At 43.7% G+C, this 27,942-nt stretch overlaps 1 protein-coding gene across 1 annotated transcript in view; it reads left to right on the top strand.

Moving 5' to 3' along the window:
• The window catches only part of GNAI1 (G protein subunit alpha i1), a 67,537-nt gene that overhangs the window by 14,323 nt on the left and 25,272 nt on the right, over positions 1–27,942 (top strand). The window contains exons 2-4 of the mRNA XM_065422845.1: positions 17,877–17,919; positions 18,002–18,143; positions 26,731–26,888. Of these exons, the coding sequence (XP_065278917.1) occupies positions 17,877–17,919; positions 18,002–18,143; positions 26,731–26,888 (343 nt within the window). The remainder of the gene's footprint in view (positions 1–17,876; positions 17,920–18,001; positions 18,144–26,730; positions 26,889–27,942) is intronic.

Below are 27,942 nucleotides of genomic sequence, written 5' to 3'. Positions count from 1 at the left end.
TTGATAAATTCTGGCTCCTTCTCAGGCTCAGGTTTGCCACCCCTGGTCCAAAGGAAGAAAATATTCTTTCTACACCGGCAGAAGTTACTGCTGTTAAAAGTGAGATTATCACTTCAACAGTCTCTGAATCCAAGTGAAACTTAAGTGACTTCCACCAGTTCATTGGTGTGACTTTCTTTAAAACATCATCAGCAATACAGAAGCTCCTGGAACCCCATAAGATTGGGGCCCTAATCCGTGAACTATTGGAACTTATTTACAAAACTTTCCTTAAACATGACATGAATATATTGTCTCATACTATAGAATTAGAATTTATAATCCCTATTCCATGATAAGATACATTATAGCTCAAAGATATCTTAATTAAAACTATCTTTAGATTGCTTTTTAAGGAAAAAACCTTTTTATAAAAAAAAATCCAATTTATAAATAAAAAAAAATCTTTTTTTTTTTTTTTTTTTTTTTTTTTAAATCATTGATTTTTATTCACCCTGGTATTAAAATAAAATAAAACAAAAAAACTCAGGGCATGTCTATGCTTAAAATGCTGCAGCGAAGATTCTGCCTATGCTGACAGGAGGGCTTCTCCTGTCAGGCTAGGTAGTCCATCTCTCCAAGAGGGCGGTAGCTAGGTTGACAGTAGAATTCTTCTATTGCCCTGGCGCTGTCTACACCGAGGGTTAGGTGGGTTTAATTGTGGCATTCAGGAGTGTGGATTTTTCACACCCCAAGCAAAAGTTATGCTGACCAAATTTCCTATTGTAGACCAGGGCTTAGTCACCAACATCTACATAACCTTAACCCTTCCCCTGTTTAAAAAACAAACAAACACTTGCAAGGGCAGAGTTAAGGTGATTTGGATGCTGGTGATTGAGAATGTTTCTATTCTATGGTCTGTATGTGCATAGGGTGTTTAGCCTATTTCCATAATTTTTAATGTTTATAGGTTGGCTTTTAACACAGATGTGTTCATTGATACTTCACAATGGTGCTTTGCAACCTTAACTGTAACTTAGTTTTGTTTTGGAATTTCCTGTCCTTTTGTTTCTGATTTAATACAGTGACAGACTTCTATTGTTTCACCTGAAAAGCTGAGCGCTGTCTGAATCTTAGAGTATCAGGGTTGGAAGGGACCTCAGGAGGTCATCTAGTCCAACCCCCTGCTCAAAGCAGGACCAGTCCCCAAGTTTGTGTCAGTTAAAATTTTCTCTGCCCTGCTTGCAACCTGTTTTCCTGGAGCAAATAAGATTGTTTTATTAACTCCCTGGCTCTATTCCTGAGCCAGATTGAATTGGAAATGCAGAACCAGCTCTGTTCCAGCTTCCTCTTAACCCCATCCTCAATTCACAATCATTCCTCTTTTAATGTTTGCAAAAGGAGATCTCTGTGCTTAGACCTTAGTATATCCCAGTCATATCCCTAAGGTGCCAGCGTAATATAGCTTGGGGCTTCCCTTCTGTGCTCCCTTATGACCCACCCAAATCTGTCACCTTCCAACTCATGGCAGATTGGAATGCAGTTAAGTTCTTAGCACTCAAAACTTTAGTTATTCATATAAGGAAACTTTAATTGATAAGCAACTGATGATCTGTTTCATCGGTGCAGCTGCACCACTGTAAACTCTCTAATGTAGCTATGCCCTTTAACTGTTGCAATGAGACATAAAACCAGTGTCTATTGAGTCCATAATTTTAGTGTCTAGCAAAGTTATGAATTTAAGTTCCCAGGCACATCTTTTGAAGGTGTTTTGCAGGTTTCCTTTGAGGATGAGGACAGAGAGATCAGATATGGAATGATCATTTTGTGAAAAGTGTTTGCCCTTGAGTTGATAGGGTGTTTTTGTTTGTGGAAGTTTATTCAAGAGTGTAGTGATTCTCTGGTTTCACCCACATTTGTTTTTGCGGTATTTGATGCATGTTGTGATAGACATGTATAAGACCCAGGGATCTTGACGGGTGTATTGTGGGGGGGTGTTGATCATCATACCAGTGGAGATATGTCTGCATGTTTTGCATCTGTTATGCCAGGGTGCCATTTTGAGTTGGACTGTCCTCTTATGTGGGGAACTTGTTTCTGATGATGACAAGGATGGGGGGATTGTTTCAAGGCCAGAAGAGGGTATTCAGGAAAAATTTCTTTCAGGGTGTGGTCTCCATCAAGTATGGGTGGCAATTTTAGTGTGAAATTCCACACTATATACTCAATCATAAGCTGGTTTGTTTATAAGCCGACCCCCCCTAAGATGGATAAGTAAAAATGGAATATTTTTTTATGACCTGTTCATAAGCCGACCCTATAATTCAGGGGTCAGCAAACTTTGGCTCCAAGGCCATCATGGTTTGTTTACCTCGAGTGTCTGCAGGCACGGATGTAAATCTAAGTAAACAAAGTGTCCCGGCGCGCCAGCTGTTTACCCTGATGGGCCGGGACAGCAACTGGTGGGGAAGTTTTTTGGGGGGGAGAAGCTGGGGGTCAGGGGAGTGATCCCTGTGACCACCCCCCACATGACCCCACCCCTAGCCCGGGACCCCCACATTCTCCCCATCCCATCCCTTCCCACCTTATCTGGGGAGGGCCAGGGGAGGATGTCTCCGGCCTGGCTGGAGTTGCTCCGGCGGGCCGGGCGGCACGGCTGCAGCCTGCCAGCCCCGGAACTGCAGCTGCTTCAGAGGCTGGGGGGAGAGCAGCATGGCCAGAAGCAGAGACTCTGGCCCCGCCTCTTCCCTTCTGGCTCTGCTGGCTGTGCTGCCTCTTCTTGCTCCCTCTGTTGGGGGGGAGGGGCTGTGTCCCACCTCTCCGTCTCTATACCCGTTCATAAGCCGACCCCTTTCTCTGGTTGTCATAACTATAAAGGGAAGGGTGACAGCTCTCCTGTGTACAGTGCTATGGAATCCCTCCTAGCCAGAGACTCCAAATCCTTTTACCTGTAAAGGGTTAAGAAGCTCGGGTAACCTGGCTGACACCTGACCCCAAGGACCAATAAGGGGACAAGATACTTTCAAAGCTTGGGGGGGAAAGGCTTTTGTGTGTGTCCTTTGTTTAAGGTGTTGTTCGCTCTTGGGACTGAGAGGGACCAGACATCAATCCAGGTTCTCCCCATCTTTCTAAACAAGTCTCTCTTATTTCAAAATTGTAAGTAAAAGCCAGGCAAGGCGTCTTAGATTTACTTTGTTTTCTCAACTTGTAAATGTACCTTTTACCAGAGTGTTTATTTTTGTTTGCTGTACTTTGAACCTAAGACAGAAGAGGGGGGTCCTCTGAGCTCTTTAAGTTTGATTACCCTGTAAAGTTATTTTCCATACTGATTTTACAGAGATGATTTTTACCTTTTTCTTTAATTAAAAGCCTTCTTTTTAAGAACCTGATTGATTTCTCCTTGTTTTAAGATCCAAAGGGGGTTTGGATCTGTATTCACCAGGAGTTGGTGAAAGGAAGGAGGGGGGAAGGGTCAATTTCTCCTTATTTAAGATCCAAGGAGTTTGGATCTGTATTCACCAGGGAATTGGTGAAGGTCTCTCAAGGCTACCCAGGAAAGGGAATTAGCTTTGGGATGGTGGCAGCGGACCAGAACTAAGCTGGTAGTTAAGCTTAGAAGTCTTCATGCAGGCCCCTACATTTGTACCCTAAAGTTCAAAGTAGGGATACAGCCTTGACATGGTGGCACAGCGGTGGGATCGTTTTAAACCCAAAAGCCAGTAAGAGATTTTTTTTTCCTTCTAGCTGCTTGGAGAGCAGAGCTGAAGGTAGATGCATATCTTATCTCTCCTTGCCTGAAGGCAGAGGTGTTAAGTTTTTTTTAACAAGGTCCTTTGTTAAGAGAAGTGTTCAAATAAGTGAGCAAACTTTGATCTGCTAAAGGTAATTTACAAGCTGGTTTTTTTTTTTTCTTTTTACATCCTCGGAAGTAGCTAGTTAGAAAGTCTCTGTTAACTCAGCAGCACTCAGCAGGAGCCTAAGCTAAATACATCCCAGTTTCAGTCAACTGCAGAGGGTGAGACCCAGCACAAGAAAACCAGGAAAATGACTACCAAAGAAGAAAAAGCTAAAGAGGAGGCCCACAAGAGAGCTATGGAGCTGAAAGAAAAAGAGATAGAGCTGAGAGACAGAGAAGAGAAAGCCAAAGAGGGGGCCCACAAGAGAGAGATGGAGCTGGAGAAAGAAAAAGAGATGGAACTGGAAGCAGCAAGGACTAGGCAGGGTGCATCAGACCATCCTAACAACTCCTCTCCAGGTACCACTTCCCATCCCAAAACTGTAACCGAGGCGGGGGAGATTGGAGCCAAATGGGTGGAGGTGACAGAAAAGAAAAAAGCTAGTAGCAGTTGGAGTGAATATCAGAAGGGGCAAGCCGAAACAAAACCTTATCACCGGGGACAACCCAAGGCCCCACCCACATCCCAAGGGAAACCCCAGACGCCTTCTCACCCCACCACACCAGTCTCCATGAACATAAGAACATAAGAAAGGCCATACTGGGTCAGACCAAAGGTCCATCTAGCCCAGTATCTGTCTACCGACAGTGGCCAATGCCAGGTGCCCCAGAGGGAGTGAACCTAACAGGCAGTGATCAAGTGATCTCTCTCCTGCCATCCATCTCCATCCTCTGACGAACAGAGGCTAGGGACACCATTCTTACCCATCCTGGCTAATAGCCATTTATGGACTTAGCCACCATGAATTTATCCAGTCCCCTTTTAAACATTGTTATAGTCCTAGCCTTCACAACCTCCTCAGGTAAGGAGTTCCACAAGTTGACTGTGTGCTGCGTGAAGAAGAACTTCCTTTTATTTGTTTTAAACCTGCTGCCTATTAATTTCATTTGGTGACCCCTAGTTCTTGTATTATGGGAATAAGTAAATAACTTTTCCTTATCCACTTTCTCAACATCACTCATGATTTTATATACCTCTATCATGTCCCCCCTTAGTCTTCTCTTTTCCAAACTGAAGAGTCCTAGCCTCTAATCTTTCCTCATATGGGACCCTCTCTAAACCCTTAATCATTTTAGTTGCTCTTTTCTGAACCTTTTCTAGTGCTAGAATATCTTTTTTGAGGTGAGGAGACCACATCTGTACACAGTATTCGAGATGTGGGCGAACCATGGATTTATATAAGGGCAATAATATATTCTCAGTCTTATTCTCTATCCCCTTTTTAATGATTCCTAACATCCTGTTTGCTTTTTTGACCGCCTCTGCACACTGCGTGGACATCTTTAGAGAACTATCCACGATGACGCCAAGATCTTTTTCCTGACTCGTTGTAGCTAAATTAGCCCCCATCATGTTGTATGTATAGTTGGGGTTATTTTTTTCCAATGTGCATTACTTTACATTTATCCACATTAAATTTCATTTGCCATTTTGTTGCCCAATCACTTAGTTTTGTGAGATCTTTTTGAAGTTCTTCACAATCTGCTTTGGTCTTAACTATCTTGAGTAGTTTAGTATCATCTGCAAACTTTGCCACCTCACTGTTTACCCCTTTCTCCAGATCATTTATGAATAAACTGAATAGGATAGGTCCTAGGACTGACCCTTGGGGAACACCACTAGTTACCCCTCTCCATTCTGAGAATTTACCATTAATTCCTACCCTTTGTTCCCTGTCCTTTAACCAGTTCTCAATCCATGAAAGGACCTTCCCTTTTATCCCATGACAGCTTAATTTACGTAAGAGCCTTTGGTGAGGGACCTTGTCAAAGGCTTTCTGGAAATCTAAGTACACTATGTCCACCGGATCCCCCTTGTCCACATGTTTGTTGACCCCTTCAAAGAACTCTAATAGATTAGTAAGACACGATTTCCCTTTACAGAAACCATGTTGACTATTGCTCAAGAGTTTATGTTTTTCTATGTGTCTGACAATTTTGTTCTTTACTATTGTTTCAACTAATTTGCCCGGTACCGACGTTAGACTTACCGGTCTGTAATTGCCGGGATCACCCCTAGAGCCCTTTTTAAATATTGGCGTTACATTAGCTAACTTCCAGTCATTGGGTACCGAAGCCGATTTAAAGGACAGGTTACAAACCTTAGTTAATAGTTCCGCAACTTCACATTTGAGTTCTTTCAGAACTCTTGGGTGAATGCCATCTGGTCCCGGTGACTTGTTAATGTTGAGTTTATCAATTAATTCCAAAACCTCCTCTAGTGATACTTCAATCTGTGACAGTTCCTCAGATTTGTCACCTACAAAAGCCAGCTCAGGTTTGGGAATCTCCCTAACATCCTCAGCCGTGAAGACTGAAGCAAAGAATCCATTTAGTTTCTCCGCAATGACTTTATCATCTTTAAGCGCTCCTTTTGTATTTTCATCGTCAAGGGGCCCCACTGGTTGTTTAGCAGGCTTCCTGCTTCTGATGTACTTAAAAAACATTTTGTTATTACCTTTGGAGTTTTTGGCTAGCCGTTCTTCAAACTCCTCTTTGGCTTTTCTTATTACACTCTTGCACTTAAGTTGGCAGTGTTTGTGCTCCTTTCTATTTGCCTCACTAGGATTTGACTTCCACTTTTTAAAGGAAGTCTTTTTATCTCTCACTGCTTCTTTTACATGGTTGTTAAGCCACGGTGGCTCTTTTTTAGTTCTTTTACTGTTTTTCTTAATTTGGGGTATACATTGAAGTTGAGCCTCTATTATGGTGTCTTTAAAAAGGGCCCATGCAACTTGCAGGGATTTCACTTTAGTCACTGTACCTTTTAACTTTTGTCTAACTAACCCCCTCATTTTTGTATAGTTCCCCCTTTTGAAATTAAAGGCCACAGTGTTGGGCAGTTGAGGTGTTCTTCCCACCACAGGGATGTTGAATGCTATTGTATTATGGTCACTATTTCCAAGCAGTCCCGCTATAGTTACCTCTTGGACCAGCTCCTGCGCTCCACTCAGGATTAAATCTAGAGTCGCCTCTCCCCTTGTGGGTTCCCGTACCAGCTGCTCCATAAAGCAGTCATTTAAAGTATCGAGAAATTTTATCTCTGCATTTCGTCCTGAAGTGAAATGTTCCCAGTCAATATGGGGATAATTGAAATCCCCCACTATTATTGGGTTCTTAATTTTGATAGCCTCTCTAATTTCCCTTAGCATTTCATCATCACTATTACTGTCCTGGTCAGGTGGTCGATAATAGATCCCTAATGTTATATTTTTACTAGAGCATGAAATTTCTATCCATAGAGACTCTATGGAACCTGTGGATTCGCTTAAGATTTTTACTTCATTTGAATCTACACTTTCTTTAACATATAGTGCCACTCCTCCCCCTGCACGGCCTGTTCTGTCCTTCCGATATATTTTGTACCCCGGAATGATTGTGTCCCATTGATTGCTCTCAGTCCACCAGGTTTCTGTGATGCCTATTATATCTATATCCTCCTTTATCACAAGGCACTCTAGTTCACCCATCTTATTATTTAGACTTCTGGCATTTGTGTACAAGCACTTTAAAAACTTGTCCCTGTTTATTAGCCTGCCTTTTTCTGATGTGCCAGATTCTTTTTTATGTGGCTGTTTATCATCTGATCCGGCCCTTACATTATACTTTTCAGTCCTCTGCTCCTGACTATAACCTGGAGATTCTCTATCATCAGACTCTCCCCTAAGAGAAGTCTGTGTCCGATCCACACGCTCCTCTGCAGCAGTCGGCTTTCCCCCATCTCCTAGTTTAAAAACTGCTCTACAACCTTTTTAATGTTTAGTGCCAGCAGTCTGGTTCCACTTTGGTTTAGGTGGAGCCCATCTCTCCTGTATAGGCTCCTCCCATCCCAGAAGTTTCCCCAGTTCCTAATGAACGTGAACCCCTCCTCTCTACACCATCGTCTCATCCACGCATTGAGACTCTGAAGCTCTGCCTGCCTACCTGGCCCTGCGCGTGGAACTGGGAGCATTTCTGAAAATGCCACCATAGAGGTCCTGGATTTCAGTCTCTTCCCTAGCAGCCTAAATTTGGCTTCCAGGACATCTCTCCTACCCTTCCCTATGTCATTGGTACCTACATGTACCACGACCACCGGCTCCTCCCCAGCACTACACATAAGTCTATCTAGATGCCTCGAGAGATCCGCAACCTTCGCACCAGGCAGGCAAGTCACCATACGGTTCTCCCGGTCATCACAGACCCAGCTATCTACATTTCTAATAATCGAATCTCCCATTACTAACACCTGCCTTTTCCTAGAAACTGGAGTTCCCTCCCCCGGAGAGGCAACCTCAGTGCGAGAGGCAACCCCAGAACCATCTGGAAGGAGGGTCCCAACTACGGGAAAGTTTCCCTCTGCTCCCATTGACTGCTCTACTTCCCTGGGCCCTTCTTCCTCCTTAACAGCACAGGTGCTGTCTAAGCGGAGGTGGGACAATTCTACAGTGTCCTGGAAAGCCTCATCAACATACCTCTCTGCCTCTCTCAGCTCCTCCAGTTCCGCCACCCTGGCCTCCAAAGTCCGTACATGGTCTCTGAGGGCCAGGAGCTCCTTGCTCCCGGTGATACCTTAGCAGGGCGATGTTTTAAATGTAATAAACTGGGGCATATAAAGGCTCACTGCCCCAAGAATCCCAACCGATTACAGTTCATTACACCCCAATCACACCAAGGAACCCCAGACCCAGATGCCTCTCTCATACCCTCGGAGCGAAGGGAAACCTTGAGAGTGGGCGAAAAGAAGGTTATCGCTTGGAGAGACACTGGAGCACAAGTGTCAACTATTCACCAATCCCTAGTGGACCCCAAACTCATCAACCCGGAGGCTACAGTGACAATTCAACCCTTCGTGTCACAGTCTGTAACCTTGCCTACAGCCAAGTTGCATGTCCAGTACAAGGGCTGGTCAGGAATGTGGACTTTTGCAGTCTATGACAATTATCCCATTCCCATGCTACTGGGGGAAGACTTGGCCAACCATGTGAAGCTAGCCAAGAGGGTGGGAATAGTCACCCGCAGCCAGGCTAAGCAAGCTTCCACCCCCATCCCTGTTCCTGAGCCATCCACCAGGACCCCGTCTGTGTTACCAGAAACCCAAACAAAGGTGGTGGACCCGGATCCCCTGCCAACGACTGCAACAGCCGTAGTGGATCCAATCCCAGAGACCCAGCCAAAGCCAGTCCCAGAACCGGAACTGGCAACGCAACCAGCACCAGAACCATTGTCAGCACTGTGTCCAGCGCTTGCAAGCCCGTCTACAACTCCAATGCCAGAGGACACCAGCGAGCCTAAACTGGCGGAAGCAGCAGATAACCTTACACAAGAGGCTCAGCCAGAGCCTGAGATACCACATAGTGCACCAGCGAACAGCGGTTCACAGTCAATGGAAACAGCCCCAGCACCTGCATCGCTTCCAGAGGGACCAAGCCCCAGTCCACGGTCCATGGAGGAACTGATGTCTCCAGCATCAAGGGAACAGTTCCAGGCCGAGCAGGAAGCAGATGACAGCCTTCAGATAGCTTGGGAGGCGGCGCGGAGCACCCCACCACCTCTCAGCTCTTCCAGCCGATCCCGGTTTGTTGTAGAACAAGGACTTTTATACAAGGAGACTCTTTCTGGTGGGCACCAGGAAGATTGGCATCCTCAAAGACAGTTGGTAGTTCCCACTAAGTATCGGGTAAAGCTCTTGAGCTTAGCCCATGATCATCCCAGTGGCCATTCTGGGGTGAACAGAACCAAAGACCGGTTGGGGAAGTCCTTCCACTGGGAGGGAATGGGCAAGGACGTTACTAATTATGTCCGGTCTTGTGAGGTGTGCCAACGAGTGGGAAAGCCCCAAGACCAGGTTAAAGCCCCTCTCCAGCCACTACCCATAATTGAGGTCCCATTTCAGCGAGTAGCTGTGGATATTCTGGGTCCTTTCCCAAAGAAGACACCCAGAGGAAAGCAGTACGTACTGACTTTCATGGATTTTGCTACCCGATGGCCGGAAGCTGTACCCTTAAGCAACACCAAGGCTAAAAGTGTGTGCCAGGCATTAGCAGACATTTTTGCCAGGGTAGGTTGGCCCTCCGACATCCTTACAGATTCGGGAACTAATTTCCTGGCAGGGAACATGAAAAACCTGTGGGAAGCTCATGGGGTGAGTCACTTGGTTGCCACCCCTCATCACCATCAAACCAATGGTCTGGTGGAGAGGTTTAATGGAACTTTGGGGGCCATGATACGTAAATTCGTAAATGAACACTCCAATGATTGCGACCTAGTGTTGCAGCAGTTGCTTTTTGCCTACAGGGCTGTACCACATCCCAGTTTAGGGTTTTCACCATTTGAACTTGTGTATGGCCGCGAGGTTAAGGGGCCATTACAGTTGGTGAAGCAGCAATGGGAGGGGTTTACGCCTTCTCCAGGAACTAACATTCTAGACTTTGTAAGCAACCTACAAAACACCCTCCGACACTCTTTAGCCCTTGCTAAAGAAAACCTAAAGGATGCTCAGGAAGAGCAAAAGGCCTGGTATGATAAACATTCCAGAGAACGGTCCTTCAAAGTAGGAGACTAAGTCATGGTCTTAAAGGCGCTCCAGGCCCATAAAATGGAAGCGTCGTGGGAAGGGCCATTCACGGTCCAGGAGCGCCTAGGAGCTGTTAACTATCTCATAGCCTCCCCCACCTCCAACATAAAGCCTAAGGTATACCATGTTAATTCTCTTAAGCCCTTTTATTCTAGAGAATTAAACGTTTGCCAGTTTACAGCCCAGGAAACTGATGACGCGGAGTGGCCTGCAGGTGTCTACTATGAAGGAAAAAGGAATGGTGGCGTGGAAGAGGTGAACCTCTCCACGACCCTGGGACGTCTGCAGCGACAGCAGATAAAGGAGCTGTGCACAAGCTTTGCACCGATTTTCTCAGCCACTCCAGGACGGACCGAACGGGCATACCACTCCATTGACACAGGTAATGCTCACCCAATTAGAACCCCACCCTACCGGGAGTCACCTCATGCCCAAGCGGCTATACAAAGGGAGATCCAGGACATGCTACAGATGGGTATAATCCGCCCCTCTAGCAGTGCATGGGCATCTCCAGTGGTTCTAGTTCCCAAACCAGATGGGGAAATACGCTTTTGCGTGGACTACCGTAAGCTAAATGCTGTAACTCGTCCTGACAACTATCCAATGCCACGCACAGATGAGCTATTGGAGAAATTGGGACATGCCCAATTCATCTCTACTTTAGACTTAACCAAGGGGTACTGGCAAGTACCACTAAATGAACCCGCTAAGAAAAGGTCTGCCTTCGTCACCCAGGCAGGGGTGTATGAATTCAATGTACTCCCTTTCGGGTTGCGAAATGCACCCGCCACCTTCCAAAGACTTGTAGATGGTCTCTTAGCGGGATTGGGAGAATCTGCCGTTGCCTATCTTGATAATGTGGCCATTTTTTCTGATTCATGGACAGAACACCTGGAGCACCTGAAAAAAGTCTTCGAGCGCATCCGGCAGGCAGAACTAACTGTTAAGGCTAAAAAGTGTCAAATAGGCCAAAACAGAGTGGCGTACCTGGGACACCAGGTGGGTCAAGGAACTATAAATCCCCTACAGGCCAAAGTGGATGCTATCCAAAAGTGGCCGGTTCCAAAGTCAAAGAAACAGGTCCAATCCTTCTTAGGCTTGGCCGGATATTATAGGCGATTTGTACCACACTACAGCCAAATCGCCGCCCCGCTGACGGACCTAACCAGAAAAAAACAGCCAAATGCAGTTCAGTGAACTGATAAGTGTCAAAAGGCCTTTAACCAGCTTAAGGCAACACTCATGTCTGACCCTGTGCTAAGGGCCCCAGACTTTGACAAACCGTTCCTAGTAACCACAGATGCGTCCGAGCGAGGCGTGGGAGCAGTTTTAATGCAGGAAGGACCGGATCAAGAATTCCATCCTGTCGTGTTTCTCAGCAAGAAACTGAGAGGGAAAGCCACTGGTCAATCAGCGAAAAGGAATGCTACGCCATTGTGTACGCGCTGGAAAAGCTACGCCCATATGTTTGGGGACGGCGGTTCCAACTACAAACAGACCATGCTGCGCTACAGTGGCTTCATACCGCCAAGGGAAATAACAAAAAACTTCTTCGGTGGAGTTTAGCTCTCCAAAATTTTGATTTTGAAATACAACACATTTCGGGAGCTTCTAACAAAGTGGCTGATGCACTCTCCCGGGAAAGTTTCCCAGAGTTAACTGGTTAACAATTGTTCTTGAAATAAAACATATTGTTAGTTTTTATATAATCAGTAGTATGTCTAAAGGTACATGTGTTTTATTAACTCTGTTTTCTCCTAAAGCTCCAGGAAGAAATCACAGCCAGTGTGGAACCGGACGTCCAACACTATCTGTGATTTGGGGGGCGTGTCATAACTATAAAGGGAAGGGTGACAGCTCTCCTGTGTACAGTGCTATGGAATCCCTCCTAGCCAGAGACTCCAAATCCTTTTACCTGTAAAGGGTTAAGAAGCTCGGGTAACCTGGCTGACACCTGACCCCAAGGACCAATAAGGGGACAAGATACTTTCAAATCTTGGGGGGGGGGAAAGGCTTTTGTGTGTGTCCTTTGTTTAAGGTGTTGTTCGCTCTTGGGACTGAGAGGGACCAGACATCAATCCAGGTTCTCCCCATCTTTCTAAACAAGTCTCTCTTATTTCAAAATTGTAAGTAAAAGCCAGGCAAGGCGTCTTAGATTTACTTTGTTTTCTCAACTTGTAAATGTACCTTTTACCAGAGTGTTTATTTTTGTTTGCTGTACTTTGAACCTAAGACAGAAGAGGGGGGTCCTCTGAGCTCTTTAAGTTTGATTACCCTGTAAAGTTATTTTCCATACTGATTTTACAGAGATGATTTTTACCTTTTTCTTTAATTAAAAGCCTTCTTTTTAAGAACCTGATTGATTTCTCCTTGTTTTAAGATCCAAAGGGGGTTTGGATCTGTATTCACCAGGAGTTGGTGAAAGGAAGGAGGGGGGAAGGGTCAATTTCTCCTTATTTAAGATCCAAGGAGTTTGGATCTGTATTCACCAGGGAATTGGTGAAGGTCTCTCAAGGCTACCCAGGAAAGGGAATTAGCTTTGGGATGGTGGCAGCGGACCAGAACTAAGCTGGTAGTTAAGCTTAGAAGTCTTCATGCAGGCCCCTACATTTGTACCCTAAAGTTCAAAGTAGGGATACAGCCTTGACACTGGTGCTTTCCTTTTTTACTAAAAAAAAAAATTCAGCTTATGAACGAGTATATACGGTAGTTATTTTAACTTGTGAACGACTGAATTTGAAGAAATTAGTGCAACTGAAGATAGAAAGATAAAAATAGAGCCCATCTAATCTTCTGTAGTTTGGGATTTTGACACAAACAGACTGTTTGTTTTTATCCATTCCATCATTTCTAATTTCTTTACAGTCTACTCATCATTAATATACAATGCTACTCCACCATCTTTACCTTTATTTCTGTCTTTCCTGAAGAGCACATACCCTTCAATACCTTAACTCCAGTTATAACCACTGTTCTACCATGTTTCTGCTATCCCTATAATATCTGTTTCCCCTTGCACCAGTTATTCTAGTACCTCCATTTTTTTACCCAGGCTCCTTGCATTTGGTGTACAAACATCTTAGTTGTTTCTGCTTGGCTTTGCACAGATTCCTCACCTGATTAGGTACAGTCATTCTACTGCTAGTATTGCTTACTTGACTGGTGGTGTCATTTGTTTGTGTTGAGCAGGTGGAGACCATTGTCTCTACCAAGTTTCTGCTAGAAGTAAGAAATAGGCCTTTGAGGACTTAAGCAACTCCTGTTACACACTTTGTTGTCCATCTGCCCTAGCAGCACACTTGACACACTGACAGGCTGTGGCCCACAGTTCATATATACTGAATTTCCCCTTAATAGGTGGCCAGTGTAACTGACCATAACCAGGTCCAATGCCAGGCACTAGCTAAGTCTAGCATGCCTTACCTGACTGAAGTGCGGAGGTGGCTCAGATTTAGTTTAAGCAGAGAAGCGTCTCTCCTCCTGAAGAGAGGAGGAAATTAGGAAGGCCTATTAAAAAAAACACCCCAATACCTTAGGACTTGGTCCCTTTAAGGTGGCAAGGGGTGCTCAGACATCCCTTCAACCAGCTGCCTACCCGTTTACTCAGGCAGTCCCTTTCACAACACCAGCTATGCCACCCAGGGTAAGGAAGAGTTAAGGAAAAGAGGGTACAGGTCCAGTGTATGCTTAGCCCTCGTGCTTCCCCTGTCTAAGGGCTTGGCTACACTTAAAATGCAACAGTGGTGCAGCAGCAGCGTTTCAGTGAACACTCTGCCTACACCAATGGGAGAAATTCCCTCATCAGCGTATGTGCTCCCCTCCCTGAGTAGCTAAGTAGCTAAGTCAATGTGAGAAGTTTCCCTTCGACCTAGTGCTGTCTACCCCTGGGGTTAGGTCAATTTAACTGTGTCGCTCAGGGGTGTGGATTTTTCATATCCCTTTCCAATGTTGTTATACTGACCTAATATCCTAATGTAGACCAGGCCTTATCCTTCTCCAGGAAAAAGGATGGGCCTGTGTTGGGGGGGAAAAGTACAGGTTCTGCCTTTGCTTGGAAAAAGTCTGAGCTCCCATGCTGAGAAAGGATAGTGGTTTTAGCAAAGAACTTAGGGAGGTCTGGAGAAGCCCCCCATAAGCTTCTGGAAATACCTCTGGTATAATCTGTCTCTCAAGGCCAAGGAGGGCCACACTTCCTGCTTTCCTGGAGGCAGGAGCAGTTCTAACAGCAGCGGCTCCTGCAGAAAGATTCACCCTCCTTCATCAGGGAGCAGGAATCAAACACAGGAACTGGTCAAGCATCAGCAACCCTAGAAATTGGCTCCTTCACATACCTAGCTCCTAGGAAAGTGGTCAGGGGGAAACTAGCAGGGACTTGGGGGATAATTTATAAGCTGTAGTTCTTCTGCCTGCAGATGCACTCCAAGCTGTCAGCACAGAGCTCTTGGTTTTGATGAGGGGCAGAAAGGTGACTGGGGGCAAAGATCCTGGACAGGGAGAATAAAGGAAAGGTTTCCTCCTCCACTGATAAAAGACTAGCTCAAGCTCCATTGGACCCCTCTTCTTATTCTTGTAGCGAACAGTACAGTAGTGGAGAAACCAAACCAGCAGCCACTAGTGGCAGGGCTTCTCCTGTTCTTGCAGGTGTGTGCCCTCTGCAGATAGTTACAGGAACTATATAGTCAGAGTGTATGGAGTTCTTGAACTGTGCCTTCCAAAGTGAAAGCAAGCAGAAAGAGAGGAAGCTGGGGCATGATGCCTCATGATCCCCTTCTATCCCAAACGGAAATCAGAGTATTGTTCACTGAAGCTCTGCAGTCCTGTGGGGATTGCTAAGTGTCTACCTCCCTTTCTCCTTGTAAGGATGGAGGACACTTCTTAATCTCAGACCAATATGATTCAGATGATATGGAATGTTAGGTAGAAATTGTTCCTTCCACCTTGGAATATAGCACATGCCAACAATAAGCTCTTGCTCACCACCTAAAAAAGCTAATGATCAGATGCAAAAAGGGCAAATATCTTATTCTCAGTCTGGGTTCCCTGGAGAAAATTGTGGTTTGGGGATTGTTTAATTTGGGGAGAGAGAGGTGGATTAACAAGGCTGCCTTTAAAATATAGTAGCCCCACAAGGCAAAGCTATTGTTCAGTATCTAAAACTTCTCCCCCTCATCCATTCTTGGTACGGGGAGACCCCCTGATCTCAGTAGATAGAACTGTTGACCGGAATGATTTTGTAGATGGAAAATTCCCTCAAGAAAAGTTTCAAGTCCTCCTCCATAGCCCTGTGTTTCCATGGCACACTTGGTTCTGACATAGTGGGTATATTTTTTCTTTGGTTGTTTTTATTTATTTATTTTTAGTGACGTAGCTGCACTCATGCAAACCTCTAGTGTTAGTTGCATTAGTACAACTTGCCCCAGTTTGTCATTTTTTACATGAGTACAGTGGAGGATTGCACAAGTGCAGCTATGCTGGTGTAGACCAGCCCTGAGGGTAGGATGGAATTATGGGATGGGGAAGAAAGATTGTTCTCCTTTCCAATGTATGGTAGGCAGGAGGCACCAACTTTATTAGACATACTTACTAGAGGTTGATACTAAAGTTGGAGGACTTATGTAGTCAATCCTCTCTCCCTTCCTGTCAGTTGAGGTGGGGAAATATTTGTCCCTAGAGCTCGGTGGTGGTGTTGGGGAACCCTTCTCTCCCTTCCTTTACTTATCATGTCTATCTGTGACTGTATGGAATGTGATTATGTGGTACCATATAAGGGTTCTATCAATAGGAGTTTGGGATGGCTGCATTATTCATGAGTAGTGAAGCTACAAGTGAGTTATGAAGGTCATCCCATATGAGTCTTGAGAAGAACCTCTGAGAATATGTATGTAGTGTGTGTATGTGCGCGTATGTGCGTACACACACACACACACTCTCTCTCTCTCTCTCTCTCTCTCTCTTTTCAGATTGTGGTAAAATGTATCATCCCAGGCACAGAATTTATGGCCATTTTTTACTATGATGAAGTGATAAATAAAAAACCAAAATCTACTTACATATGGAGGAGAGGGAATCATTCATTGCTGTATATTTCATATGAATAACAAATTACTTACACAAATGATTTTCATAACTTTTTAAAAGTATAAATTGTTTTTAGACTGAATCTCATACAACTTTTAGCCCAAGTCAAGCTGAAAGACGTGTTAAGTGCCAGAAGCTGACTAATGAAATGATTGACATAGTGTACTAAACGGTGTACTTAGTTTTTGTTAATGCGGTCCCATTGTGTCTTTCAGTTCGTCTACGTGGGGCAGCTCCGGTAAACACTTCAGTGTGCTTTGCAACTCACACACTCATAGCCTGCGTTGCGGGGCCCCATAGACAAGCCTTTAGATGTCACACTAATGACATTTTGATTACACTGTCTTTCAGGGGAGGTATTGTGAAAACATATGAGGGAAAAGGTTTTCAACTTGTTGATGTTTAGTTCTGGGGTGGGCAAACTTTTTGGCCCGAGGGCCACTTCTGGGTATGGAAATTGTATGGCGGGCCATGAATGCTCACTAAATTGGGGGTTGAGGTGTAGGAGGGGGTGAGGGCTCCGGCTGTGGGTGTGGGCTCTGGGGTGGGGCTGGGACCGAGGGGTTCAGAGGGTGGGAGGGGGATCGGGGTGGGGCAGGGGGTTGGGACATGGGAGGGGGTCAAGGGTGAAGGCTCTGGGGAGCACTTACCTCAAGCAGCTCCTAGAAGCAGCGGTATGTCCCCCCCTCCGGCTCCTAAGCAGAGGCGCATCCAGGTGGTTCTGCGCGCTGCCCCGTCCACAGGCGCCACCCCTGCAGCTCCCATTGGCCATGGTTCCCATCCAATTGGAGCTGTGGGGGCAGTGTGTGGAGCCCCTTGACTGCCCATATTCGTTGGAGCCGGATAAGAGATGGGGAAAGTCCCCAGCCCCGGACCCCACTCCCTGATGGGAGCTTGAGGGCCGGATTAAAACATCTGGAGGGCTGGATGTGGCCCCCGGGCCATAGATTGCCCACTCCTGGTTTAGTTAGTGGATTCTACACATGTATTTGGCCATTTGTTTGCATTAGAAATTCCTGCAGTTTTTTTAAATGAGAAGATTGTGTGGCTTGATGGAGTATAGCTATGAATATAAAGGCATTTGAGATCTCCTCCTATTGTAAGTGTCAAAAGCAAGACATTGTAATTTAAACTTCCTGCCTGGTGTTAAAAGGTAACTTGTAACAATTGTGTTTTAAAATTCTTCAGTAATATATCAGTTGTTAAGGAATTCTTGAAATGTGAAAACTGACTTTTTAACTGCTAGCTTTGGAAACGAAGGGAAGTCAAGAAGGATGTCTTTTAATAATTTTTACACTTATTTTTCAGGAGCTGGAGAATCAGGGAAAAGCACAATTGTAAAGCAAATGAAGTAAGTATGGTTAAAAGATATACCTGAAATGATTTACTTGCTTGCATTTGAATAGAAGACTTAATATTATTTTCCTCCATAGGATTATCCATGAAGCTGGTTATTCAGAAGAAGAATGTAAACAATACAAAGCTGTTGTCTACAGTAATACCATTCAGTCCATTATTGCTATCATTAGAGCAATGGGGAGATTGAAGATAGACTTTTGTGATCCAACCAGGGCTGTGAGTATTGAAGTACATACAAATATACATACAAACAGATATGCAGCTAATATGCCATATGTCATAACATCATTTTCTGTCCATTGTTACTTCATGGTAAAGATATTAGAATTTTTTCCCCCCATCCACACTCCAAAAGAGAAGAGAAAAAACCAAAACTCCTTAGAGTGAGAAAAATACTTTTCAGAATAACACAGAATCTAAAGTTTCAGAGTAGCAGCCATGTAAGTCTGTATCCGTAAAAAGAACAGGAGTACTTTTGGCACCTTAGAGACTAACAGAGGTGTGAGGATACTTAACATGGGGAAATAGATAGTATCCTCTCACCTCTTGACAGCTGTCTGAAATGGGCCATCTTGATTATCACTACAAAAGTTTTTTGTTTTTTCTCCTGCTGATAATTGCTCATCTTAATTAATTAGCCTCTTAGAGTTGATATGGCTACTTCCACCTTTTCATGTTCTGTATGTATATATATCTCCTTACTATATGTTCCATTCTATGCATCTGAAGAAGTGGGCTGTAGCCCACGAAAGCTTATGCTCAAATAAATTTATTAGTCTCTAAGGTGCCACAGGTACTCCTGTTCTTTTTACAGACTCTAAAGAACTTTGGCAACATTTATACAAACCTACCTTGTCTTACCTAATGGGTGCAGACAAACAAAAATATTAATAGTCCACTTTTAACATTCCAAATAAATGACAGACAATTTTCCTTTGCAGGAGGTTTGATTCATAGAGCACCGTAAATGGCATTACACTTTACATGATATATGGCTATTTCAAATTGTCCTTCTGCCTCATGTGGAGAAGGGATTTGAACTTATTTCCTACCTCCCAAGTGAATGCCCTAACTGCTACTCTGCACAGTCATTCTGCTCCTCTGTCCGAATGCATAATTATTTATTCATTTATAGACATTGGAACAGTTTCAACAGGGAAAATTGAGACTCTGCACCAGAATATCCCATAGCACAGTGCTTCGGGCACTCACCTGAGAGATGGGAAATTTGTTTTCAGATTGCTTCTACACATCAGACATGGGAGAATTGTACCTTGGGAGAATTGCGTGAGTTTAGGCATGCCCTGAGCACACCTGCCAGATCAGGCCCTGCAGGTGAGTTTGGTGGGGAAATGCCTAGTTTGAAGGCTAAAGCATAAAAGAGGTACCCACGCACCTAGACTGAGGCATCTGTGTGCATACACACTTGCAGAAATTTGGGTCTCTAGGGACTGTTAACAGAGAATACTCAAGCACCCAGGGATTTCAAGTGTCTACAGAATTAGGCATTGGGTAAGAAGGGGTTTTGAGGACCTCAGTAATACCCAGATGTTGGACTTAACACCTAAAGTGGCAGTCCGTACCCTGGAATGCATAAAAAGTTATTGCACTCAATGGAGGTCAAGGTCAGTGTGTGGAATATTCATTGGCTGCAACAGCTGAAGCAGGAAGTAGCCCCAGTATGGGCTAGTCTTCGCAGAAGGGACATAGAGGAAGGGGAGAGAGTCTGCAGATCATGTACTGAAAGAAACTTGTAAAGTATTTATTTGTATTACATGTTTTATTTATTATTTAGTACTTTAGGGTCTTGTGCCATATTTACTTTTTCCTCACAAGTCAAGATTGCAAGTTTGAATGACAGAAAGGGGGTGGGTAGGAACAAAGAACAAGGGGAAGAAAAATGGTTTTATCAGGAAAGCAGCACCATTTTATATGTTGACGCTTTGCATTTTTATGCCTCTTTTATGTAAGTCTCAAAAACACTTTTTTCTAACATTGACTATAGCCACAATGCCCCTATGAAGTAGCCATTATCATAATTTTGCAGGGAAGAGTGTGAACAGAGATTTTCAGCTGTCTAAGGCCACCAAGTCAGTGGCAAAGCTGGGAGTAGAACCCAGATCTTCAGATTCCAGTCCTATATTCAGATTACTAGATAATGTTGCTTTGCTTTTGACATTGAGTTTATAGTGATGGGTAAGACAGAAATGATAATGGTTTGGCTAATAGGAGTTACTAGATCATATAAATTTTCTTGTTTCATATCTAACAAGAAAACTAATATATAATAATGTGCTCAGAACCTGCCAATTATGCACACAGCTAGTCTATATGACCTTGTTTCTCTCACTGTTACCCTCATTTTCCTCACCTGTTGCTCAGTTTGTTCTCCAACTGGTTGTGTCTTGCCTTTTGTAATCTCCCTAGGACAGGGATTGTCTCATGCTGTGTGTTTGTACAGCACCAGTTCAATGGAGCCCTGACTCTGATTGAAGCTTCTAGGTGGTAATATAGTAGAAAATAATTCAGTAGCATTAGAAGAGACCAATGTTTACTCCCGGGGGAATTCTGCAACAAAAAATTAAAAATTCTGGGCACAATATTTTAAAATTTTGCAAAATTGTACGTATTTTATTTATCAAAATAACACAATATAATCATGCCAGTTTCAATTATTTTGGTAATTTATTTCAAAATACCTGTCAAAAAGTATGTCTGTAACAATACAGACCAAAAAAAAAGATTCTCGTAATTTTTTTTTGACAAATAGATTCCTTAATAGGCATATTAATACAGAACTTTGAGTAGTTCATTTAAATTACACTACAGAACTGTATTTCCTGCACCCATCTGAAGCAGTGCAAAGGCTTGGGGGAGTCAGGGGTAACAGAGGGGCTGAGGGAGAGGGAAAGAGCCTGGAGCGAACCTGGAGGGTTGTTGGGTGTGGGTGAGAGAAGTATGGAACAGGATTTGGTGGGGGTGGGATTGTTAGGTAGTTGGGGAGCCTCCCCTATGGAGACCCTGGCTGACAAGAAGCCTCTCCCATTCAGTCACATATCTGCCCCTGTCCCCGCACACCCTTCCCCATCCGTCCCTGCAGCTTCCTCCCCATATGGCCTTGCACCCCCACTCCCATTCAGCCCCTGGCTCAATGCTGTCACCCCATTAGCCCCTGAGCCCATGCCCAGTCTCTCCCCCCCCCCCCCCACTAGCCATTCTGAATCCCAGTCTGTGACCCCCTCCCAGCAACACCATGTGCCCCACTCTGTGTGGCTTAACCTGGCTCCATGGGTAGGGTGCTGTGATGATCTTCTGCTCCTGGGGGAATTATGCACCACTGCACATGCACAGAATTTTTTTTCCCAACAGAAAATCATTCTGCCCCAGAATTCTGCAGTTCTACCTTTTGCCCATCAGAGGCTGCGGTGGCGCCAGAACAGGTGGCTGGGTTCATGCTGCTGGCTGTTCTGGCGCCACAGTGGCCTCGTGGGTGAAAGTGGAACGGCAGCAATTCTTGGGAAGAATGTATTTCCTGCACGGGGGAAAAATTATGCACTAGACATGAATTTTGCAGTGGCGCAGAATTCCCCCAGGTGTAAATGTTGAACTGACAGCTTTTGGGTGGGTGGAGACTCTTTATTGTGATGGTATTCAAAAGTAATTACTATATTAATAGTGGTAACAAGAAGGAGATGGAGAGATAAATTTGTGACTCCTAAGGAGGAGATGACTAAGTTTTGTGACATTTTTTTCTTTGTGTAATGCATAAATTTACAGTCAGGTCACTTGTTTCCTGGCTGTAGGAACAGGACAAACTCAATGCTATTTATTTTGTAAAATATTACAATAGTCCAGAGTTCTGGGTGCATATATACAATTTCACTATATAATTATATATATGGAAATTAAGTTGATACTATTGCTCTGAATTCTTGCTGCAGTGCAAATTTACTTTTTGACTCTGAGAAAAATAAGTCATTTAAGTAGCTCTGTGGACTTGGTTTATCACTAATTGGCGTGCTTGATGGGGGACTAAACCTTCAGCATATATAGCTCTGTAGTATCAACATTCACTTTGTTTAAACCCTTCAGCACTTCAGCAAGCAGAGAAAGGGTGTGTGTGTGTGTGCGCGCGTGCGCACACACACAGTAACTCTTCACTTAACGTCCCCTGCTTAACGTTGTTTCAAAGTTGCATCGCTGCTCCATTAGGGAACATGCTCATTTAAAGTTGTGCAATGCTCCCTTATAACGTCGTTTGGCTGCCTGCTCTGTCCATTGCTTGTAAGATTCTGTGGAAGAGAAGCAACTTTACGAGGGAGCATTGCACAAGTTCCTCTTCTCCGCCTCCTCCCCCTCCCTCCCAGCGCTTCCCTTGGTGGCGCTTAGGACTTTCTGGGAGGGATGGGGAGGAGGCGGAAGTTCTGCGTCCCCGCTCCTCTCCCTCCCTCCCAGAAAGTCCTAAGCGCTGCCAAACAGCTGTTTGACAGCAGGGAAGCGCTGAGAGGGAGGGGGAGGAGCGGGGACGCAGCGTATTCTGGAGAGGAGGTGGAGTGGGGGTGGGAAGAGGTGGGCCTGGAGTGGAATAGGGCCAGGAAGAGGCGGGCCTGGAGTATCCCCTGGCAAAGTCGGCGTCTGTTCTTCTGTGGGGAAGCTGCCGCTGTGCAAGGTGCTTCCTAGCATCCTTGCCTGCAGCAGGTTGTGCCTGTGTGGGGTAAGCCAGGGGCACCTCCCAACCACAGTACAGTACTGTACAGTATATAATGCCTTTTGTCTGCCCCCCAAAAATTTCCTTGGAACGTAACCCCCGCATTTACATTAAATCTTATGGGAAAATTGGATTCGTTTAACATCATTTCACTTAGTTTCATTTTTCAGGACCATAACTACAACGTTAAGTGAGGAGTTAGAAAATATATAATATATTTTCCTGAAAGTGACTTTGGTCCAGCTAAATCTATTAGTGTAGTCTTGGTATGGAAAATAGGAAATCGGGGGAAGTGTGTTTTGAGGCTTTTTCTTTCTGCTTTATTGTTGTTAGTTAGTTACATACCCTCTCCTCCCACTACACCATCACCCAACAGGCCAGAGATGATGCCAAGTTTGGAAGAGTACTGTTGCAATCTGCATGTCTATAAACTCTAAACCCACCTCCTTGGGTACCGCTTGTGAGTCATCTAAAGTGGAATGGACATGACCAAGTTCTTGAAGAAGAAAAAATGGTTACTAACGTTTCCGTCACTATTGTTCTTCAAAATGTGTGGTTCGTGTCCATTCCACGACCCACCCTCCTGCCCCTCTGTCAGAGTTAGTCAGCAAGAGGGAACTGAGAGGGTGAGGGGCCAGCCAGGCCCTTTATACCAGCACATGAGCGCATGGCACCAGAGGGCGCTAGAGCCAGCCTGCCAGATACCACTGAGGGACATGAGCAACACATCACAAAGAACAGTAGTTACGGAAAAGTTAGTAACTGTTTTTTCCTGAAGGGATGCCCCTCTATTCCAGACTACAAAAACAAGAAGTTACTCCCTGCTCTCCATGTGTCAGTATATAATGCCTGCATCTGTAACTTTCACTCTATGCATCTGAAGAAGTGAGGTTTTTACCCACGAAAGCTTATGCCCAAATAAATCTGTTAGTCTTTAAGGTGCCACCAGACTTCTTGTTGTTTTTGTAGATACAGACTAACACAGCTACCCCCTGATACTCTATTCCAGACTGTTTGTGAAGGATGGAAGAAACCCCACATTACTTAACTTCATAAAAAGAAGAGTTGATCCTAATGTCCCCTAATACAGCCACACTTGGTGTGTCTACTGTTTCTGTAAAGGGAAATGTGGCACTGAAGGATAACAAAAAGTAGATTTGTTGATGGAATTGGAGGTGGGATGAAGAGATGCAGGTGATTGCTAGCTTCATAAATAGTTCTGTGCTCTATAAATTGTGCCCTGCATCATGCAGCCCCTACTTGCATTTCTAACCTGGTTACCTTTTGAATCCAAGGTCTCCTATCTCTTTCCATTCCACCAAAGATACCAGTCTAATTGAGACCTACTTTCCATCTTCTGCAGCAGGAGCTGTTTCTGTGTCTCCTGCCATGCTCCCCTTTGCTTATAGTATGTTTCTCAGTTCTCTTGTCAAGGCTCCACTGTTTTATTCAAATCATTCCAGAGAAATCACCTCTGCCACTCTCAAAAAAGTGTGCTTATACTTCAAAACAAAACAAATATTTCAACTACTCATGTATATATTCATAAAGAGAATATCTGTGTATTTAACAAATGTCCTTTCTTGGTGTCTGTTACTACTTCAGTTGTTTATGTAATCCATTGTTGAGATTGTCTGCTCCTTGGGGCAGGGTTTTTTCATCTCTGTATTGGTAAGTGTGTAGAACAGCTGTGGTCAAATTCTGCCCTCAGTTACACCTGCCAGTCTAATTGTCCTTCAGTGAAAGTTTCGCTCTTGAAAATGCAGTTCAAATTTTGCCTTCAATCTCTTTTCTGGAGAACTGGGACCCATATTTGAGTTGGCGACAAACAAGCAAGCCTTGCCTGTGAGAGAATCAGAGCAAAAAGAGAATGACATACAATTCTCGTGATGTTGGGAGATGCCATTCCTGTACTATCATTTCAAACAGATCTGAAAATTAAGCTGTAAGGAAGGGGTTTTTTTTTCTTGTGGTTAGACTTGTGTGTATTGAAGGTCAGAGCAGCATATGTGTAAGATAAGAATTTTTTAACTAGTGATACTATGATATGACTTATGAATTCCACAGTGTTCTAATATGATAACATAATGGTTAATCCCCCTCAAAACAAGAACTGCTCTTCATTCTCACCATATCTAGAAATGGGAGGAGAAATAAAATGCAATAATACAATACATGTATATCAAAAATTACTCATGGTTGAACAGTTTTCTATATCCTGCTTTTTATTCAACAATTTAGCTTTTAAACCCCCCATATTTGTTCTATTAAAAACTATTAGCTGCTCGATGTTGGCCAGCATTGAGAGAGAATGGATTCTTGCTGGGTAAAATAGGCTTGCAGGTTAATACCTCTAGTATTTTTGGAAAAAATGAAGAAAACATTTTCTAGTATATTGAGGCGATTGGTTACCTGATGCATCTGCTGACAGAAGAGGAGGAATGCTTTGAGGAGAGCTAGCAATTTATGGCTTCTACTCAGAGCTGATTTTTTTTTTTTTTGTAGGTCTTTAAAAAATAGTGTACTACAAATTCAGAATTCACGTAAATGTATCTGTAAAAATTTGAGTGTAAATATAACTGTATCCAGTTGGTTTTGAGGACTAAAATGAGATTGGAGTTTGGCTTCAACTTGAAATATGCTGGTTCCACTTATTTTTCTTGTTGAAATCTTACAAATTTCCTTATCAATAAAATTTTGTGTCTTCACGCAGATATTTGATTTACTACCAGTGTGTCGATATATAAAAACTTCAATTAACAATAGGCTTTTATTTTCTACAGTTGGATGGACAGACTCAGACTTGTGCTACTGTCCTAAAAATAGATGTGTAGCTGTTGCAGCTTGGGCTTAGAAGCCTAGGCACAGGGGTGGGCTTTAGAGCCCGAGCTCCAGCCTGAGTTCCAACTTCAAAGTGCTGTCTACACTGCTATTTTTAGTGTGGTAGTGTAACCTTTGGGTGGGCTAGAGTTCACTTCATTGCCCTTCTCCAGTGCCTTAAAACCCCCAGCTCCCATAGAAAAGCAGCAAGAGACCAGGATTCAGTCTCTACAGATTTTTCAGCAAGGATTGTACAGGGTCAACCTCCCCACACTCAAGTCCCAAAAAGAACAAAAGGAGTAAACTTAATTAAGTACCAACTTTATAAAATCTTATGATAAAGAAACATATGTTGTAAAAAATATATTATTAACTAACATGGCTACTTTATAATCCACATACGTTATCTTCACAGTTTGTACGTAAGCATAAATAAAGAAAACAAATTAAATCTAAACAGGTCAGTCCCCACAGAAACCCAGTTAAAAGAAATTGAGTTCCCAAAAGCTTAGGTTGAGTTCACCTGAGTCTCTATTAGTCTTTGATCACGAAATTTATATAGTCTGCTGAGTTAAAAGCAACATCTTCCCACCACTTGCTTGTAGAAATCTTTAGTTGGAATCCATGAAGACCCTTCCTCCTGCTCTGCTGAAATGAACTCAGTTAGCTAGTTAGCTAAACAATTAATCAACCACTTAGTTCAGTATATATATTAAAAAAAAAAAAAAAAAATCTAAACTGCTGCAAAATGCTTTAGAGTTAGGGAAAACAGTCTGCTTTCTGCTCCAGGAGCTCAACTTCTCCCAAACTACATAGGGCATATGGCCTTTTGTAAAGTAGCTGCCCTGACTACTTGCCCTCATGGAGTCTGAGTTCAGCAACAGGGAACCTATTTAGCATTCCCAAAACTGCCACACCCAAGTCCAGAAACTTCTGAGTGTGGAGATCTAATTGTGCATCTGCCTAGCAATAAGGACCCAGACACAACTTATTCCTACCCCACCCCTATAGATCTCTTAAAGAGATCTCCCTATTAGGCATGTGGGTTACAGTAGCATGAGCTCCGTGAGACCTAGTCTGCCAGCCTGGGTCGGGAGGTCACTGTCATGGGCTGTGTAGACATACTCATTTCCTTAGTCTACTAATTCATCCATTTGCTGTGGACTGGGCTGATGCTTTTAAGTCCTTCTATTAACTTAAAGGAATGGTATGGATTTCTGCTCTAGTTTTTTTTTTTTTTCCCCCTCAAGTTTTCTGTTTCCATGTTTCTTACAGGATGATGCCCGACAACTCTTTGTACTAGCTGGAGCAGCAGAGGAAGGATTTATGACCACGGAACTTGCAGGAGTTATCAAGAGATTGTGGAAAGATAGTGGAGTTCAAGCCTGTTTTAATAGATCCAGAGAATACCAGCTTAATGACTCTGCAGCATAGTAAGTGTAGAACTGATACTATGTTGATGGGAGTCTTAGAAGTACCTAGATAGAGGTGTCCTTTTCTGGGATCAGACAGTTACAGCAGTCCTGAAGTAGAAGTCTGAACTCGAAGAAAAGGAGTTGGGTGGGGAACCTAAGTGTTGTGCTGGAATTAACAGGTCAAATCTGTGAACAGTACCCAGAGCAGTTAATGTGAGAAATAAAAACTAACAGGTACTCTCAAGTGCTTTATATGGCCAGTTGTTATATTTCTGCCCATATGGTGGGGGTGGGGTGAGTTGTTGTGGTCTCAAGGCTACTTGTTCTGTATACGGAAACCTTTCATGACTGTTGGCTCTGAATCAGCATTGTCAATTGAACTTTGCTTCACTTCCATTACATTAATATTGTGGTAGCACCCAAAAATACCAATCAGGATTTGTCTTTGTTGTGCTAGGCACTGTACAAATGCATAGATAGATATAGTTCTTGCCCTAATGAGTTTAAAACTAATTAAGACTAGATGCAGCAAGAGAGGAAAAACAGATGGAAAATAGGGTAGAAGGAGGATGATTATAGTAATAAGATGATGCAATTACAGGCTTGTGATATGTAAATCATGATTCTGAATTATCTGAAAGTATACTAAGTTTAATAAATCTTCTGTTCCTGAGGGCTCTTCAAATTTGCTGCTACTAGTTTTTTTTGCAGTAGAAAGGAAAAGGATCGGGGCAGAGTGGCTGAAGCATATCTAAAGCATGAATTACCAATACTGAGCGGTACACAGGCTAAATGATTGGTTTAATTTTCAAAAATATAACAAAGTGACCCATTCAAATCCATATATAATGAACAAAAACAGGATGCCATTAGTGCATTGAGATACTATAGATCAGTGTTTCTCAACCTTTTTGATACTAGGGACTGGCTTGCTGCCTTCCTAAACTGTGTCAGGGAGATCTCGGGGACCAGCATTGGTCTACGGATCAGTTGTTGAAAAACACTGCTGTAGAGATCTCCAGCCTGCTTTTATCTGCTCTGAACCTGAAGGACAACTGGAACTTTCTAGACT

Source organism: Emys orbicularis, chromosome 1 (genome assembly GCF_028017835.1).
Source record: "Emys orbicularis isolate rEmyOrb1 chromosome 1, rEmyOrb1.hap1, whole genome shotgun sequence".
NCBI classification, from domain to species: domain Eukaryota; kingdom Metazoa; phylum Chordata; order Testudines; family Emydidae; genus Emys; species Emys orbicularis.
The sequence above is the reverse complement of the archived record's forward strand: the minus strand, read 5'-3'. Positions and strand labels throughout refer to the sequence as shown.